Below are 18400 nucleotides of genomic sequence, written 5' to 3'. Positions count from 1 at the left end.
ACCTCAAACAGCCGCCCATCTTGATTTCAGAGTACAGAAATCTTTCCACTCCAAATATCTGTGCTCAGTTAGCTATTAGCTTGCTGGGCCTGACTCTCAGTTAGTCCATTGCTGTCCTGGGGGCAGGGCCAGGACTCTATACATGTTGGAAGAGTGTTAAAGTGGCTTTAAGCCAATTTTGCACTCCCCATATTCTGAGGCAGGGCCCTGCACCCAATGTAAGTGAAAGCAGCCTTAAGGCTGGCCTACACTAGACCCCGGGAAGCAAGGACTAGCCATAATGCCTTGCACTCCAGCCTTGCTTCTGATTCACTCCCTATGCTGGGAGCTGATAACAGGGCGGGGCAGAGCCCTTACACTAGGTCTATGCCAGCTGAGGAGCCCCCATACACGTGGGGGTATTTTCAAGGGGCCATTTCTGATTATTTCCAGGTCCTTTTATGCAGCCAGAGCTGAATGATAGAGCCTTTGTGTGTGTGTGAATCAAACCTCCATAGTCGTGGGCTGCTTCAGGGGCAGCTGGTTGCCTACTGCCCTTCATGCTTTTGAAAAAAATCTCTCTACTAATTATGAAATTGACTAGAAAATTGCTAACAGCTTGTCATTGCTTCCCCCATGCTACAATGCCCGGGTTGTAAAATGCCACAGGAGACCATTTATTTGCTTAAAAACATGTTTCCCCTGGAATTTTTTTTAATGGAAATGTTGCATTGATCTCAGGGTTCGCATTCGCTCCTTCCCCTGTCTCCACCCCCTCAAACACCGCACTGCTGAGCCAAATCTGACCTGGCAACAGGCTCCGAAGGCGACTCAGTAGCATTCCACATTACCTGAAAAGGTTCTTGACTTTTTCCCCAAGTGGATAACTTCTCTTTTTCTTCTCAAACTCTTCATCGAAGAAGTTGACAGAATACGCAGCCCGGTCGACAACATAGCGAGGTCGGGCTTGGTTCATCTCGGTGTCCTTCAAATCCTTCCGAGATAAGACAAAGGAGAAGAAAGGAATCAGCGTGAGCAGATCTGGCCACCAAGTGAAGTTTTAGGAGAAGAAGAAGAGAGACTTGGTCTAGCCTCCTTCATCCAGACATTTAGGATTTCCTCTGAGTATTCTGTCTCCTAAATGTCTTCTTTCCACTTCACAAGCAGGCTTCTGCAGCAAGAGATTGTCTGTTTCCAGGCTGGGTCACCACCTCTTGGACTAAATGGATTTTTTGTCACCTGTTTTATAGTGAAACTCATAAGCGAGGCAATGTGATCTAAAGGAATGTGCACCGGATTGGGTGTCAGGAAGTACAGTTCTAATCTTGGCTCTGCCAATGACTTACTGTTTGGGCTTGGGAAAGTCACCTGATCTTTCCATGCCTCAGTTTCACCATGCATAAAATGGGGTTAGTGATACATCATAGCACTGCTGGGAGGATTAATTAGCATGTCTGTGAAGCATTGTGCAGTGGGAAATATTAACATTACCGGTACGGAGCAGCTTTCATCCAAGAGGTTCCAGCTACAGCGCCTCATTAATTCATCTACAAACATAACACCCTTGGTGTTTCATATTTGCATTTAGAGTTGCTATTCTGTCCTGCTCAGAGCTGTGGGGTAATACTTGATTCCTGCCAGAAGCTGGGAACAATTTTCTCTCACACAGAGATGTAACAGTTGTTGACCTATTTGTATGAAAATGATGCCGAACAGTCCTGTTTGACCAGCCCTATGCAATATCTAGGTGTCGCCCGGGGAAGATAATAAACTCCCCATGGCTCACTTTAGTGTAAACAAAGCCACCAGAGGAAAGGGGAGAACCATTATGAGCTGATGAGTCTGAGGGTGAGGAGGGGGAATGCATACATTTGAAACAAGGATGTGGATAATTATTTTTGTCTGACATTTATTTAAGAAAGTCATTGCCCATCACACACGTCGGGGATGGGAAAGCAACTGGGATTTCAGGGAATAGTTATCAAGAAATTAACTGCACATCGCTGAAAGGTGTGAATTCTGCAGAATCTCGGCTATAGCTCCATTGACGTCAATGTAGCCACGTAGATTTACACCCGGATCTTTGTTTCAAGAGATTGGGCACAAGAGGGTCAGGTTTTGATTGTGCAAAACCTTGACAGTGGATATTTTGGCCTTATGGAACCAAAACCAGAGTAGGTTTTTATCCAGATCCTGTTTTACCAGAACTCTAAATTTTAGAGGAAATCAAGTAGAAGGTTCTGGAGTTGACCCATCTGTGTATCAGCTAAATCCAAACTGGTTTTGGATAGTGCATTGGCTGCATTTTAGTTTAGAACCAAGTGCCATTTTACATCCAAAATTCTGGGAGTACTTGAATAACAAATTCTCCTTATGTCTGTCTCAAAATTGTTTTCTACTGGGCCCAGGAATATCCAGAGCTTCCAGTGTAAACTAGGATGAAGGCCTTGTTTGCATGGGGAAATTGAACAGAATATTAATAGCTGAAAAAACTATTCCAGACTAGCTCCCGATAAGAATACGCGGTTCCAGAATAAAAATCACTCAATTCCAGAATAGTGCAATGATAGAAATATCTCAGGGGTTCTCGTACGATGGGTCGTGACACCTCGGAGGGTCATGCAATTCAACGGATGCAGTTGCGACTATCCTGAGTGCGTGGAGGACACCATTTTGCTCTGCTCAGCATAACCTCACACGTGCAGTGTGTGCAAGGTCACGCTGCCTGGAGGATGCCATTTTTTGCTCCAAAGTGGCATCTTCCATGTTGTCTGGGGTGACAGGAAGCAAAACGTCTGAAAATAGGGCCATGCAGGCAATAAGGAACTGCTACAATAGCTCTTCCAGTCAATTTCCCTGTGTAGACAAAGGCCGACATGACATTGAGCCCATCCTCGGAGAAAGCCTGAGGGAAGGGGGTGGTCAGAGAGAAGGAATAAAGGTTTCCAGAGGAAAAGCTATGTGCTGGCTGCATTGAGTATATTGTCAGCACTGCAATCTGAGGCGTGATTGCAGCTTGGTTAGACATACCTGCTTGCCTCTCACAGTTTGTATGGCAACTTCCACCTTCTCTGTATGTATATATATATCTTCTTACTGTATGTTCCATTCTATGCATCCAATGAAGTGAGCTGTAGCCCACGAAAGCTCATGCTCTAATAAATTTGTTCATCTTTAAGGTGCCACAAGTCCTCCTGTTCTTTTTGTGGCTACAGACTAACACGGCTGCTGCTCTGAAACCTGACATACCTGCTCTAGCTTTCACTAAATTAGCAGTGGAGACATGGCAGCATGGGCTGTACAAATACACCGGGGAACTTGGGCACGTGATCGCCTTGCGAGCCTGCTCTGAATCTCATGCCGCCGCATCTACACTGCTAATTTTCAGCCACGCCAGCGCCGATACCGCTAGCCCCATCACAGCTTGAATTGCAGTGTAGACATACCCTCAGTCTGGGAGTGATGCAGTTAATGTTAAATGTTTTGGGCCCAATTCATCCCCGGGGTAGCCCACTGAAGTCAGTGGATGAATCTGGCTATTTGTACTTTCTGTGTATTTTCTGCATTGTAGCCCAGTCTGGGTTCAGAACAGAACTAGATTATCTCATGTGACTGCCAAAAGGGAGCAATCTGGGTGAATCAGGGTGGTAGGACTGGGATTGCTGTCTGATAGGCCAGGAGAAAAATCTTTCTGTCTGGGCATGTCTTGAGGTGGATTAAAACAATGTGATATCCGGGCCACAGATCTGGAGAGACACTGTTCCTAAAATACCTGAACACAAGGGCACATGGCCTGGGGCAAAAGCTAGTCAGGAAAAGGGAATCATTAGAGTCTGCGAGGTGCTTTAGAGGCTGTATATGAGGATTGCTACATGGACCACTGAAATGCAGGGCAGAAGATGGCAGCAGTTCAGCAGAGCACATCAGCACTACACACCAGTCTGGGATGGGAAGCGGAGGCTACTATATCCAGCTGAAGACATGGGGTGATTTTAGGGAGACAGAATGTTAATTACCACCCTCAAAATGTGGTCAGAGCACAACCAGCAACACCCCATCTCTTGTGAACAGCCCCAAGGGATCTTCAGGGACGAGGGCCTTGTCTACACTAGAAAGGGTTTGCTGGTACAGCTGTATCAGTATGGCTATCCTGTCAAAGCTTTCTAGTGTAGACGCAGTTTATACCAGAAAAAGAGCTCTTCTGCCTGTATAACTTATAACAGTTGTGCAAATGAAATCAGCTATACTGGCAAAAGGACTTTTTTCTGCCTGTCCAACTGCATCTACACCAGGGCGTTTGCTGGTAGCAGAATGTCATAAAAGAAATCATGCCCCATCTGCCATTACTACTAGCAAACGTGTCTAGCGTAGACCGGGCCTATGTGAGGCGAGGACTGTGGTCTTCCATTATTTGAAAGATGGAATCCCAGTGGTATAGCCCCATTCCCAGGCCCTGGCTCAGTTGTGACTCAGGGGAAAGAGTGGTTTCCCTTTAGTGCATGTCTACCCTGTAATCAGAGGCGAGGTTGCAGCATGTGGACACGTACCCAAGAAAGCTTTGATCTAGCTAGCTGGAATAACAATAGTAGTAAAGCCATGGCAACGTGGGAGTGAAGCCCTCCCAGTTTAGGCTAGGAGAGCCTGCATATGTGGTACCTAAACGAGCTGGATTAAAGCTAGCTGAGTGTACGACTCCACAGATCCAGAACCCAGGCCCTGTAGGACTACTAGGCACCCAGTAGCAGCTGTAACTAGCTTGCACACTGATGCTCATGACCTGCTGTGGACATAGCCCATGGAAAGTCCTGTGTCAAGGGGTCTGACAGGCAGGAGCCCCAAGGCTCATCACTGGCTCCCCACTCGATATAAACCCAAAGGTCATTTGTGGCTGCCATGACCATCCTTGCTCCCTGTGCAAATCCTGGCTTTGATCTTGGTTTGATTTTCATTTTGCCTTCTGACCTGCACCCTGACTTGGACTCTGATCCTTGGTATCTGCCCTAGCCTGGAACCTGACTACGCAAGTCCTCTGCTACTCCCAGCCTCGGGTTTGACCCTACTCTGACCCTTGGCCTGACTGCCCTTGTTGGGATCCTGACACTCAGGTATGTCTCCATGTGCTGCAATCGCATCTCTGATTGCAGCGTAGATATATCTTTAGAGGTCTCCAGGTCCAGCCCTGAGAGCTGATGAGATCTGAGCCCAAGGTCATATGGCTGCAGGCTCTAGCTTTGTACAGAGCAGTTACACACTCCTATGGGAGTTTGCTGTCCCAGCCTCCTAAACTGTGCTTTCCCTCCAGGCTTTCTCCAGAGACAAAGGTTCACGCTCATAAGAACAGAGCTGGAGGTGTAGATGGGACTAGACAATCTCAGTCAGACAGCATCTTCCAGGCAGCCCAGCTTTCTTTGAAATATTTCACCCCAGGCAGGACGATTATTGAGTACAGTTGGGGGTTTTTGCAATCATTTAACTTTTTCTTTCTCTGGACACTTCTGGCCCAACCTATACTGACTATTGTGGAACACGCATCTGATAAAACCAGGAGCCTAACAGATTGCCTGGAATGAGTATCGACCATGGCTTGCTCCCATCTATACTAGACCCCAAAGCATTTTCCATTCTGATAGAGAGGGACCAGTGACTAATGGAGACCAGTGACTGACACCACAGCAACAGGGCTAGTTTGTGCAGATGCGCCTTCTACATACCTGGCAATGGTGTCACCTGCCTAGTCAAACCCGAAAATATCATCCCAAGTGTGTTACACACCAGAGGACTAAGCCGGAGAGGTGCCAAACACGCTCAACTCCTATAGCCTTCGCCCCTCAGGCTCAGCACTGCTCAGGATCAGGTCCTAAACATACTGGGTGAAATCCTGGCCCTGTTGGAGCCAGGATTTCACCCATAAGTGTATGCCCAGAGGAATGATGTCACTGTTAGCTGAGAGGTAGCCACCTCTGGGGTGGAGTCTGGAAGATTTTAACAATGTGCAGTAACATAGCACAGAGGTCCGGGGCAGGAATCGAAGGATAATGCAGGCAGCTGAAATGGCTGTGGGAATATAGGTCAGCAGTATGATGGTGCGAATGGAAATTTTGCCAAGAACCTGAGGTTGACAACCCTCATATGGTGACATGTGCCACAAAAATTCTAATGATCACATGGAGCCAGACCTAGATTGCACCCATCATCCAAAATGCAGCACCTCCAACAGCGCTGGGCTCTCTAATACCAGGCTTGGCCGTGGGTCAGTGCTGACTCAGAAGAGTGTCACTTTCTGCATAACCAAGACCATTTCTCCCAGACACTAGGTAGGTCTCTATCCAAACTGACCCTGCCTGGCTTACATGACAGGGCAAGGAGTGGGGCTGCAGTGGTGTGACCACGTGCAAGGAGACCTTCCCTTCTGGTATCATTGGTCACTGGGTTCAGAACCCTGCAGGTGTCAGCACTTTGACTGGCATCCCCTTTCTTGTTTTTTCCATTATGAAGACAGGGTCATTTGAGACTTGGCTCAGGCTCACCCTAAACACAGCCCCAGACTGGACCCAAATTTCAAGTTCATTCCCTCCACGCTCATTCTAGATTTTTAATCCCTGCACCCTTGGACTTGATCCAGATTCCCAGCTTCCTATAGCTCATTCTGGAAGCCCAGTCACTCCAGACTCACTCGAGATTCCCAGTCACTCCCTGCTGGGCTTGTTCCAGATTGCCAGCTCATCTAGGCTCACCCCAGAAGCCCTGTCCCTCCAGATTTCCAGTTCTCCCTCCCACCCCAGGTTCACTCCAAGTTCTCAGTCCCCTACAGCTTGTTCTGGATACAGAGTTACTCCTGGCTTGACTCCAGATTCTGTAAGTCACCCCCACCCGGGCTCACTCCAGATTCTCAATCCCCTATGCCTTATTAGAAAACCCAAATCAAGTTGCAGCAAAAGATCATAAACTCCAGTGACCCTGGCCTAAGTTTCAGGTATGTGAAACTTTATTTCTCAATCTGGTTGGTTTCTGAGCAGTGTGCCTGCCATGCCATCAGAGGGACCGAATCTGCTGACTATACCACAGCTCTTTAGTGAAGTCCTCCTGCTGAGCGAAAGTGCTGGCAAACGTGAAAAAAATAATATTCTCATGATTAAATTCATCTTGAACAAACAGGCCGATGATGTCAGCATCTCAGAGAGAGTCAAGTTCTTGAGTTGGCTTATCAATGGCCTTGCCCTAGATCAAACAACAGGCTAAACCTTTGAGATTTCAGAAGTAAAGAGCAGGAGTCACTTGATTGTGCAGTGAACGAAAGAGTAAGCCAGCTGTCGTGGTGGAGAAGGAGTAACATGGAGGTGGGCATGTGGAGACATACCCAAGATAGCGTTTTGCCTTCGTCACAGTGGCAAAACGCTGGCCAGAGACAATGCAAGTAATCTACAGGGATGGGATCCCAAAGCCAGTGAAATGCTGTGCTGCCAATGATCATTTTCTTAACTAGAGGCCAGATTCTCCAAAGAACTCCATTTCTGTTTAGGCACCAAAACAAGTGGCCAGTTTCTCAGGAGCCTCCGCATGGTGGAAACACCTTGAGTGCAGAGCTCTTTTGAGAAGCCAGGCCCATCAGTGTTTCAGAGGGCACTGCTGGGTGCTAAGTGCAGTGCAGTGGGAAATACGGCCTTGATTACTAGTGACGAGCACTTGGTAATCTGGGCCTACAGAGTGAAAAGTAAAGGCACGCTCCGAATCCTTAAGCCAGGGCATAGAATTCTGAGCACACACAGAATTGGGGCAGAACTGTTTCACAGCAAGGGCATGGAACAGGCAAAATAAATTGTTCCATAAGGTCAGACAAGCACAAAGTATCAGCTGAGTTGCAATGTTGCATGGTGCCCTGTGAGCTCCTGATTGGTTAACTCGTGTCCTGCCAGTTTCAAACCACTCCAGGTGTGCCAAGCACAAACTTTTCTCCTAGCGCCTGCCTCACTGCCAGGAATCCCAGCTCCTTATCTCTTGTCCCGGCACTGCTGATAGCTGTGTCTGGGGAGAGAAAGTCACATTGAAGTTTCCGCTCAGTGTGGATAGGATCCAACAGCACGAAACAACTGTTTGGTGCTGACAGAGTTGGAGCAAGAGGGAAACTTCAGATCCAGGGCGCATGAGTCAAAACTAGCAAAACTGGGTGGGAAATTCACTTTCTCTGAGAGCAGTTGGGTTGTATCTTGTTTAAAATCGGGCCAAATTCACTCCTGGAGTAAGTGAAGGGTCTTCAGTGGAACTCCACAAGGGAGGAATTTGGCCAGTTATGTTTAGGGAGAAAATGCAAATCATTTACAGATGACTTTTTTACACATGATGTGTCTCACTGCCTCCTCCCGTGGTTTTCTCCCTGATTCCTTAACATCTCAATAAGTTCAGGGTCTCCAAACCTTAGATTAAGCTTCATTAAAAATGTCTTTTGCCTCTGAGTCTACACTAGATGAGGAAGTTTTACAACAAACCATTGCATATTCAAGGCTGTTCAAGCAATGTCTGCAAAACCTCATGTACCCATAAATGCCCATCACAGGTGTAAAGCTTTGGGTGCAATACCCAGGATTAAGTCTATTGGTTTAGTCCACGTGAACCAGTGCTGTCTTCTAACCATGTTGGTTCCCAGTGCACATGGGAAACCACAAGCATTGCAACTGCACTAGCTCATTGGACCCTTCTCCATCCCACCTTGCAGTGCTGCCTGCAGCCGTTCTGGTCACTCCTATATAGATACCTTAAGAGGCCCAGCAAGCAATGCTACAAACGCAGCTGCAAGTGGAGTATGGAAGTGGATGAGCCTCAATGCCTCTGTCAGAGCCAGCAGCACTGTAGGGATGCCCTGGAGGCCACAAGGATGGACAAGGGAACCAAGCATGTCATGCAGTTGAGATCCCTGTGATGTTTTCTCAATGTGCTTTGGGAGTGACTCTGGAGAAGGGAATGTGACGGAGCTGAAGAAACTTTAAACAAACCAAACCTGCTAAAATCATGTCGGGTCACGTCCTGCTTTTCCCCTGTGGGAATTAAACAGAAACCATTGAAATGGCAGGGAATTTTTTGTGAAGACTAAGCGCCAGATCCTCAGCTGGTGTAAATTAGTGCAACTCCATGGAAGTCAACAGGGTTATGTAGGTTTACCCCAACTGAGAATCCAGTGCTAAGTGTATTTCTATGACACTCCCATAGTGGCAAGTTCTCTTTCCCAAATTAAACATAATCTCACCCCTCTTAACACCCAGCTGTTAGGTTCATGGCATGCACACAGAAAGTTAGATACTCTTTCTGAAAGGTTGCAACATAACATTATTTTATTTCTTAGAATTCAGAAATCTAACACACAAACAATCAAATGCAGAGACCAAGCAGACTGCTCCCTAAGGTAGAGAGGCACCTCTCACCCCACCTTGCTCTACACTGGCTTTTTTGCAGATTGGACTTTCTGCAGAAGGCCCAGACTGCACACTTCCCTACAGAGGTCCCTGAGCCTGCAACCAGGATCAGGAAACTCCTTACATTTAAAGGGATAGCTTGTTATTTAAACACAGTTTTCAACATACCACACTACTCATCCTTTATTTCCCCTTCACTTCATTTAGCCTCTCCTCTGGTGAGCCGATCACACAGGATCCAGGGGAAAGAGGAGTCTGTTCTAAACCAATGCAAGTTGTTTCAGAATGTTGTGTAATTCACTCACTCCAAGGAATGCTGATCAAACTCACTCCACCTTCCTGCTCCTGCTGGTATTCACTATTTGCATTCTAGTACCACCTAGAGGACTCAGTCAGGATGAGGGCCCCATGATGCTAGGGGCTGTACGTACATAGTAAAAAGTCCCTGCCTCAAAAAACTTAGTCTTTTTCTATTTCTACTGCACTCACCTTTGTATCCCAGTATCCCCTACCACGACCACTTCCCCAGCCTCTCCTAATCATGTCCTCCCGACCCCAATGAGTTTACCTAGGAAATTTTCTAAAATCCACAGGTTTGTTCACTTCCATCTCCAGTCCTTTTGAAACCCAGAGATTTCAGTGCTTAGGCACTTAAAAGTTTTGCTGCTTTTATTATGCCAGCGTAGTCAAAGCAGAACCTCAACCCCCATCTCCACCCCCCGAGTGCAGACATAGTTTTACCTGTATAAAAGTGCTTTTAACAGTAGAGTTGATTTTGATTTGGTCATGCCAAATCAATCATACCAATACACAGCACCTTATACTGGTAAAACTGTGCCTATGCTCGGACTTTTACTGGAATAGCTGTACAGGTAAAAATCCACCCCCCAACTAACATAATTCTGCTGGGAAAACGTCTTACATTTAGACCAGAACGGAGACATGAGTGGCCACATTTTAAAGTGCCCAGTGGGAGTGATTGGGAGCTGTTAGACATCCTGGAATTAGGGGCTTTGTCTCATGGGATACTATTAGCCCTACACACATACACACACACACACTCATCTCCCTGTCCTGATTTTTCACACTTGCTATCTGGTCACCCTAGGGGCTGCGCACTTTGAAAAACTGGCCATATAATAAGTGCCATAAGGAGGAGTGAAGATAGATCAGCTACAGATAAAAAGCTTGATCCCAAGCAGTGGTTTGACCCCAAAAAAGGAAGAGGTGCCAAACACTCCCTGAAGTCCCTGGGTTTCATTTTCTGTAGGAGGTGCTCAGATACCACGGTGGTGGGTACAAAACCCTACAGGGTTAGGTCACAGTGGCAGAGGTGGAACATCTATATGCCCTGCTCCACACCTCAACCCTCAATAGCCCGTATTTTCTCACATGTTCACTCTCAGTCCCTACAGCCCAAAGGAAGGAGTCCAGTGGCCATCGTCTGGCCCCTTTGCTACACAGCAGCTAGGTTTTGAAACAATGGTTTCTTTTGGTTTAAATATTTGGGCGTGTTAATTGATGATTTCCATAGGCAGATGGTCCTTCGGAGCGGGGGTGGGGGGGCGGGGGGTGGAGGGAACAAACCCGAGCAAGCACTGGGCAGGAGCTCAGGCTCAGCACTCTCGCTGCTACCCTTGGGCCAGTGCCAATATTTGTTGCACCACTTCACAGGCGTTTCAAACCACACTAGCTGTGCACTTGGTAACCATGATAATGAGAGCTGCAGACATCTGCCAGTTACTGCAGGTGAAGCCAAAGCATTTGGTTGACAAGGGGGGTTATGAAAGAAAATGCTTTCACTTCCTTGGCCACATTCTGGTCTCTGGTGTAAATCCGGAGTAACTCCTTTCGAGTCCTTGGAGTTACTCTGGATTGACTATCTTACAAATGAGACCAGAATTTAGCCGAGTCTTTCTCTGATTTGTTTAAATAACCCACTTGCTCTCAGCCCTGCCCCAACTTTTCAGCTGCTTCTCGTCCGAGTTTAATTATGGGAAGAAGGGGAAGCTGGTAGGCATGTTAGGAAGGAACAGCTTTGGGGTGCAAGGAATAAAAAATGAGCAGCTCTGCCGGCTCCAATGCAGCGCTGCTCCAGTGCAGAAGAACAATACACTTATTGCGTCAGAACAATTCAGTGCAGGTGCCAGGGTGCCAGCACTGGAGACTGACACCCTCTGTCCGTGGCCACCACACAGATACAGCAGAGTGCTGCTTTCCCCATCCCACGGGGCCTCCGTCCTGACCCCCCCAGGAGGCATCTCTAGGGCTTGGAGAGGAGTGGAGTCTCCAGGTCCTCTACGATCCTTAGCCTCTCTGCTGAGACAGCCAGCTAGGGGGCCAGTAACAGTGGTGAGGCTGATACGTCTCCAGTGGGAAGCCCATGCACTCATTCCCCCAGACCACCAAAAATAACATCTCCACCACCAGCATCAGCCTGGCTTCCAAGGGCCAGGCCAGCCCCTTGACTTGGTGCAGTCAGAGCTGATCTGGAGCAAGGTCAGCAGCCCCTCAGCAGGCTACAGGGTTGAAATGCTATAAGAACCCCTGGGGGCCTCTCTTTTCTCAAGAGCTGTCAGGTGGGTGGCTGCTAGATTCTACAAAATCACCCAGTTTAGGAACGCTTTTAGGGGCAAATCCCGATGTGGCTGGAGTCAATGGGAGTCTTGCCACTGATCTCAACAACATCAGCGTTTGGCCCTTGGAAAGTTTTCCATCACAGCTCCCCATCCCCGTATGGAGGCAGCATCTCCATAGCTCTGCGGGAAAGGACTGAGAAATGACTTGAAAAGAATAGAGAGGTAAGGGGGGAAGTCTGCTCCCCAATAGCCCCCTCTGGCTATATGTTCCCAGAGCACCGAGACTACTATTGTCCTTTGAAGAGCACACGGGCAAAGGAAAGTCTCAGGAATTAGGAAGTTTGCAGACTGCAGCATTCCTGCAGCACCTGAGAACACTCTTATCCAAGTTGCCTGCTTAGCGCTCTCTCATGTACACAGACACATTCCCTCCCCCCGGGAATCTGATATGAGAGAAGGGAAAACACCTTATGGGTCACCTAGTCCATCGTTCCCAACAGTAAGGGCAGAGGAGGGCATTTCTCTCCATCCAGGGTTTGAACCTAGGCAAAAATCCATCTCCGCCCATACCAGCAAGCTCTTGAAAGCACTTTCTGCTGACCAGTAAATAACAGTGGAGGTAAGAGCCTCTTCAGGGACCATGCCAGGGGAGAACCTGTCCCAAGGTTCTCAGCCGATGCACAAGTCAGAAGTGGATGGATTTTAGCGGCACACAGAGGCAGAATCAGCACAAGAGTTCCACTGATCAGAGTATTGAGAATTGGTACCGCAATTAGGGCCCATGCAGGGCAGGACTATTGCTTATCACACAGATCCTAAGGCTTGGTCCAGTCTAGATTTAAAACTCCCAAGCCATGGAAATCCCACTGCTTCCATTTGGACACTATCCCTCAATCTAACACATCTCTGGTAGGAAGCACCTTCAGATTTCTAGCCTAAAATTTCTTCTTAATTTCATCCCACCTTAAATAATTGCCCCTTCCTCCTTGGTATATTAGGCCGGGACAGACTTTTATATGCCCTCTCCCACATGCTCCTGCTATTTATTCCTTAGCCAAGCTATGCAAACTCCACCTTACAAACTGAGGGGGCGGCGGGAGGGGGACATCACAAAGTATGATTTAGGTTGCAAACTCCTTGGGGCAGGGACTTGCCTGCAAAGCACCATAGACTGAATGGGTGCAACACAAACACCAGTAACAGACCAGACCCACAGGCTCTGTAGTTACTAGTAACTCTCCATGCTCAGGCAAATTGCCACCGATCTCAGCAGGAGTTCGTCTGAGTAAGGACTGCAGGGTTTGATCTCATAATAATTAATTCCCAGATTTGGCTCTTGTAGCCTTTCTTCATAACTCAAGCCCCTTGATCTTTGCTGTTGCTAATTCCTTGGCATATCTGCTGTGGTAAATACCTTTGGGGGGGAAAAAATCATTCAACAACCAGGTCTCCAAATATTGAAATTCACACCCCGTGGCTGTGCAACCACAGTGCGAATCCCCCACGCCCACCCAGACAAAGAGCGCTATTGTTGGGAGCAGGGACTTACCTTCACCTTTGCTGGAGGGAAGAAAGGGCTAATTCTGCTAGGTGAGCTGCAAATGTGTCAAGAAAGCCCCGGCAGAGAGTTGCTCCCCAGGTAGAGGTGTGCAGAGGACTGTGCTCAAATATAAACCAGTGAGTCATTTATAACTCACCTCAGTCAAGGGGACTGAGGGCTGTGCTTGGCTTCTGATTGGCTTGCTGGGCTTGTTACGAAGTGACTGCAAGCAAGTACACCCAGGCTAAGCCCAGGAGATAGCAAGGGAGATAAGGAGAGATCTGAAGAAGGACAGCTTTTTTAGCCTCCCCAGTTCAGAATTAGGCTGTTTGATCCCATTGTACAATTCCCTCAATACACCTGGGCCCTCGGAGACAATAGAACATATTGAGTGTCCCCCCGGGTCCCCCCAGCATTCAGACTCCCATTGTGGGGAGAAGATGCTTTTGTTGACCGAGGCTACAGTTTCCTGGCGCACTGGACAGTGACTCCAGCCTGTCTTTGTGTTCTGGCTGCCTCTCAGCATCGGACAAGGACAATGGAGTACATTGTGCCAGGTCCTGGACTCCCAGAGGTTGGGCTTTGAACTAAGGATTGGCAGGGGAAAGCGGTTGCTTTCTTATTTCCATGTTCAAAGGGATGAGAGGGGTGGAGAGGACAGAGTAAGCTGCGGCTGGTCTGTTAGGCGGTGAGCACTGAGCTTCCCCACACTGTTGGGGCTCTGCCTGGAGAAGAGATTGAGAGACTGTCGTGTGAGTAAGAATCACATCGGAGTGATGTTATTGTGACAGTAAAGCTGTCCAGGGCCATCAATCCTCATTGCTTCAGGGCATGATCACCATGGAGGGTCAGGAGGGAATGTTCATCCACTCTCCCATTGTACAGAACTGCACACGCAAGTGCAAAAGGAGAGTTTTACAACATCCTCAAGTGCACCCACCATGGGATACTGATGGAGAGTGGCGATCAAGCTGTAATCCATTGGTCTGTTTCCATATGGTCCAGAGGTTGGGTCCAATCTTGTAAGGTGCTAAGCTCCCATGTCTCTTTGAAGGTGACCAGCACCTCAGAGGATCCAACCCTTAAGATTTTAAAAATATTTATAAAAATTATTTATTACTTATTTATATTATTGTAGCCCAGGAGCCCATTGTGCTAGCCGCTGTAGAAACACCGAACAGCCTGCCTCCAGGAACATAAAATCTAAGTATCAGACAACAGGCAACACACGGACATCGTCAGGTGGGGGAGCACCAGGAAACAACAGTCAGCATGAGAGGCAGCAGTCACTGTACACCTGCAGCCGAGCTGTTGTCAAGTTTGAAAAGCCAGAAGAAAGATACCAGTGTGGAGAGTGTGTTGGTGGGGAGGACTCCAGCTGGGATTGGGGCATGTTCATGGAGTTCTCTTCTCCAGAGGAGAAACGTGGTTGCAATTCCCTTGCCTTCCAGCCTCTGCACTCCCTCAGGATGGGTTGTGGGATGAGTGGATGAGGAGCATTATTATTTCTTTGTATTATGGTAGCCCCTAGCAACACCCAGTCCAGGCTCCGGGCCCCATTGTGTGAGGCACTGTCCAGACAAGTACCAGATCCTCCCCCAGCAGCAAGGGGAGCGGAGATTGTGCTGGCCCCAGCCCTGCTCGGCCTAAGGGATACCAGCCTCTGCAGATCAAGGGAGCAACAGGAGGTGCCTTTGTGGGGACATCTCAGTGTCTCTGAGGCTAAAGGAATCGATATACTTGTTCCAGTGGAGATGGGGTGATGTGCACCCTACTCTTGATGGCAAATGGAGATTCTCCAGGGCTGAGGGGAGGGAGGAGCAATAGTGGTTGTTGGCATAGAAATGAGGCCAGGTAGGCTCAGGCATTTGGGCATTGAGAGGAGAGACATTCCCTCCCCTGCCCTTTCGTGGATTATTTATTCAAAATGAACATCTGAGACACGGCTGCTGGTGGGGGGCGTCACAGGGAAGTGTTTGGTGGTAAAACGAATGAGGGACATCAGAAGGAAAAGCAGCCCCTTCTCCCTTTGTGAATGAAAAGCTGGGACAGTCCACAGTCCACAGGTCAGGGTGGGAGGATGTTTAAAATCCAGACAGGATGTTTTTCTAAATGCTCTGCTCTAGAAATTATTGTGGGGCAGGTCTCTGCCCTGTGCTACACAGGAGGTTGGGCTAGATGATCACAATGGTCCCTTCTGGCACTGGAATCTATGAAGATAGTGCCTGCCTCACGGGGCTGGCAGTCCAGGTGCCAGGCAGGACGTGACAGGTGGACGAAAGAGACAGATGGGCTGGGGAGGGTTGGAGGGTGAGGTAACCAAACGAACAGAATTAAGCAGGAAAATAGACGTTCTGGCTGGCCAGCTGCCTCACCAATGCCCACGGCCTGTAGGCATCATGGCTGAGGAAGGTTTCAAAGTGGAGTTCAGCCTTACGAGTGTTCTTAAAGCCCACTCTCAGGATGAGAGCTTGAGAGGCTTTTCAAGAAATGACTCTGGCGCAGTCAATGCCCAGCTCTTTGGTGCTCGGCCACACCCAGCCCTCTGCAAGCGTGACCCACAGAGCCTGGACGCTCGGTGCCGGGAGATAAGGAGGGACCCAACATGGATGGCCATTCTGATATGTGCTGCCCACCTGTGAGCTCAATAGCGTGCAAGACTCATGTTTCCCCAGGTGCACGCAGAGAACGGGTAAGAGGACAAACTGAGTGAGATGAAAGAAAGGGAGGTGCAGGGGGCAAGGAGGATGGGGAGGGATGGAGAGAGCCGGGCTGGGGTGACAGAGAGCAGAGAGAGGGATGAGGATGAGGACCGGTAGAAAGGGAAGAGATATGACACTTTATGCCAAGTTCCCAGCAATTAACTTGCCCTGAGATTCCCTGGGGAAAGAATTCTGATGCCTTGTTTATTCCAAATCACAGGCCCCATAGACAACATCAGTTTCTCACCATTAGCCATCATTAATTCAGGAAGCTAATCACAGTGTCCAAAGTGAGCTAAAGAAACATCCTGCCAGTCCAGCCGATAAGTGGAAGCCAGGGGTGATTCATTGCCTTCTGAGAGACAGAGGCAATCATTGCCCAATTGTTCTGTAAATATCATTAATTACCTCTATCACTTTCTTTTAAAAGGGCAGCTTGATATTAATGAGCATAGGGAGCCCTCAGAAACAGGAACCCCGTGGGGGCCGTGGGCAAAACCATTCCAGGCTCAACAGCTCAATGTGGTTCTAGCCCTGCTCCCTTCAGCAGCAGGGATGATGATTTGCCCCCTGAAATCCATGAGTAGTATCATTTGCGTGATGGTGGCACCTAAAGGTCTCCACCAAGACCCTGCTCGCCATCTAGACAGACGAAAGAGTGGGAGGAGAACCGGAGGCTCAGAGGGGGGCGATGACTTGCCCAAGGTCAGTGGCCAAGTCGGAAATAGGACCCAGGAGTCCTGGCCATCCCATGCCTCCCTTCTAATCATGATCCCACTCGATTTGTAAACCTTTTGGGCCCAGCGTTCGCAGAGTAGGTCTATTAGAGGTGTGACTGCAGCATGTGGAGACCTACCCAAGCAAGCTTTGATCTAGCCAGCTCCCAGAAGAATGGCGGTGAAGCCACCCACAGCAGCAGGGGCCAGCCACTCAGGTGTATACCCCGTGTCCCAGGCAGGTCTGCACAACCCCTGCTGCTGTGCTGCTGGGACTTCATTGCGATTGTCACTGGAGTAGCGCGCTTGGCGCGCGCTCAGATACATCAACATGTGACGCAGTGCAGATGCCATTAATCTTTAATTCTGGCACCGTAGAGACGAACCAATTTATCTGAGCATAAGCTTTCGTGAGCTACAGCTCACTTCATGAGATGCATCTGATGAAAGCTTATGCTCAGATAAATTGGTTCGTCTCTAAGGGGCCACAAGTCCTCCTGTTCTTTTTGCGAATACAGACTAACACGGCTGCTACTCTGAAACCTGTCTTTAATTCTGGAGACTCCCGGACAATCCTGGAGGGTTGGCAACCCTGATGCATCCAGTGTTGCCAACTGTTGGTATGCCGACATGTGATGCAATGGAGGCATACCAACAGTTGGCAAAACTGGATGCATTAGGCTTGCCAACCCTCCAGGATTGTCCTGGAGTCTCCAGAATTAAAGATTAATCTTTAATTAAAGAGTATGTCATGGGCTGACACCTCCAGGGATACATCCAACCAAAGCTGGCAATCCTAGGATGCTCTCTCTGCCCTGTAAAGCCCCTGCTTTACAGGGAATGGAGCGCCATGGATCCTCCTGAATGCACTGAGCGGAGTATAGGCGGCACGCGTGGGGCCAACCCGGACACTGAGGAGGAGCCCCTGCGCTGGGTTTAGACGTGGCAAAAAATCCAGCTGGTTTGCAACGTACCCAGAAAGTGGAACCCGATAGCCAGGGTTGGCTCATTGCAAAGTGGAGGGCACCACTGCACCACTAAAGCAATGGCAGCAGCACGTGAAGCCTAATCGATTCCAGCCAAGGAACCTGCCATCGTTTCTGCCCCTTTGCACGGTGCGCTTTTTGTGTCAGGCCATGCTGCTGTGTGAGCTCGTACGGGCTCCCGGCGGGCATAGCAGGAAGTGGACGGCGGGCCCAGAGGCCTCTTTGCTGAGCTTTGGCAGATGGAATAAGACTTTTTAAAGATTAATTATATTCAGATTCAAAATCTGAACAGTTTTAGTGACCCGGCAGCAAAGCTAGCGGGCTCTGAGCAATTGGCACATGTGCCAGTCCAACCAAGGGCCCCTCCAGCCGCCTGTTATCCTGCCTCCAACGATGACCAGTCCTACGTACCTTGGAGAAAGATGTAAGGAACCTTGTAGCAGACAAGTATGGAATAACCTGCCCTAGGGGAAGTTTTCCAGTGGCACCCTCAG

The 18400-nt window shown here is 48.7% G+C and overlaps 1 protein-coding gene across 1 annotated transcript in view; it reads right to left on the bottom strand.

Moving 5' to 3' along the window:
• The window catches only part of SLC26A9 (solute carrier family 26 member 9), a 31354-nt gene extending 30384 nt beyond the window's left edge, over nt 1-970 (bottom strand). Inside the window, exon 1 of the mRNA XM_084611464.1 lies at nt 831-970. Coding sequence (XP_084467590.1) covers nt 831-955 — 125 coding nt within the window. The 5' untranslated portion in view covers nt 956-970. The remainder of the gene's footprint in view (nt 1-830) is intronic.
• Nucleotides 971-18400: the final 17430 nt, after the last annotated feature.

Source organism: Lepidochelys olivacea, assembly GCF_965140295.1.
Source record: "Lepidochelys olivacea isolate rLepOli2 genome assembly, chromosome: 21".
Classification (NCBI taxonomy): Eukaryota; Metazoa; Chordata; order Testudines; family Cheloniidae; genus Lepidochelys; species Lepidochelys olivacea.
Note: the sequence above shows the minus strand (reverse complement) of the source record. Positions and strands in the feature narration are given on the sequence as shown.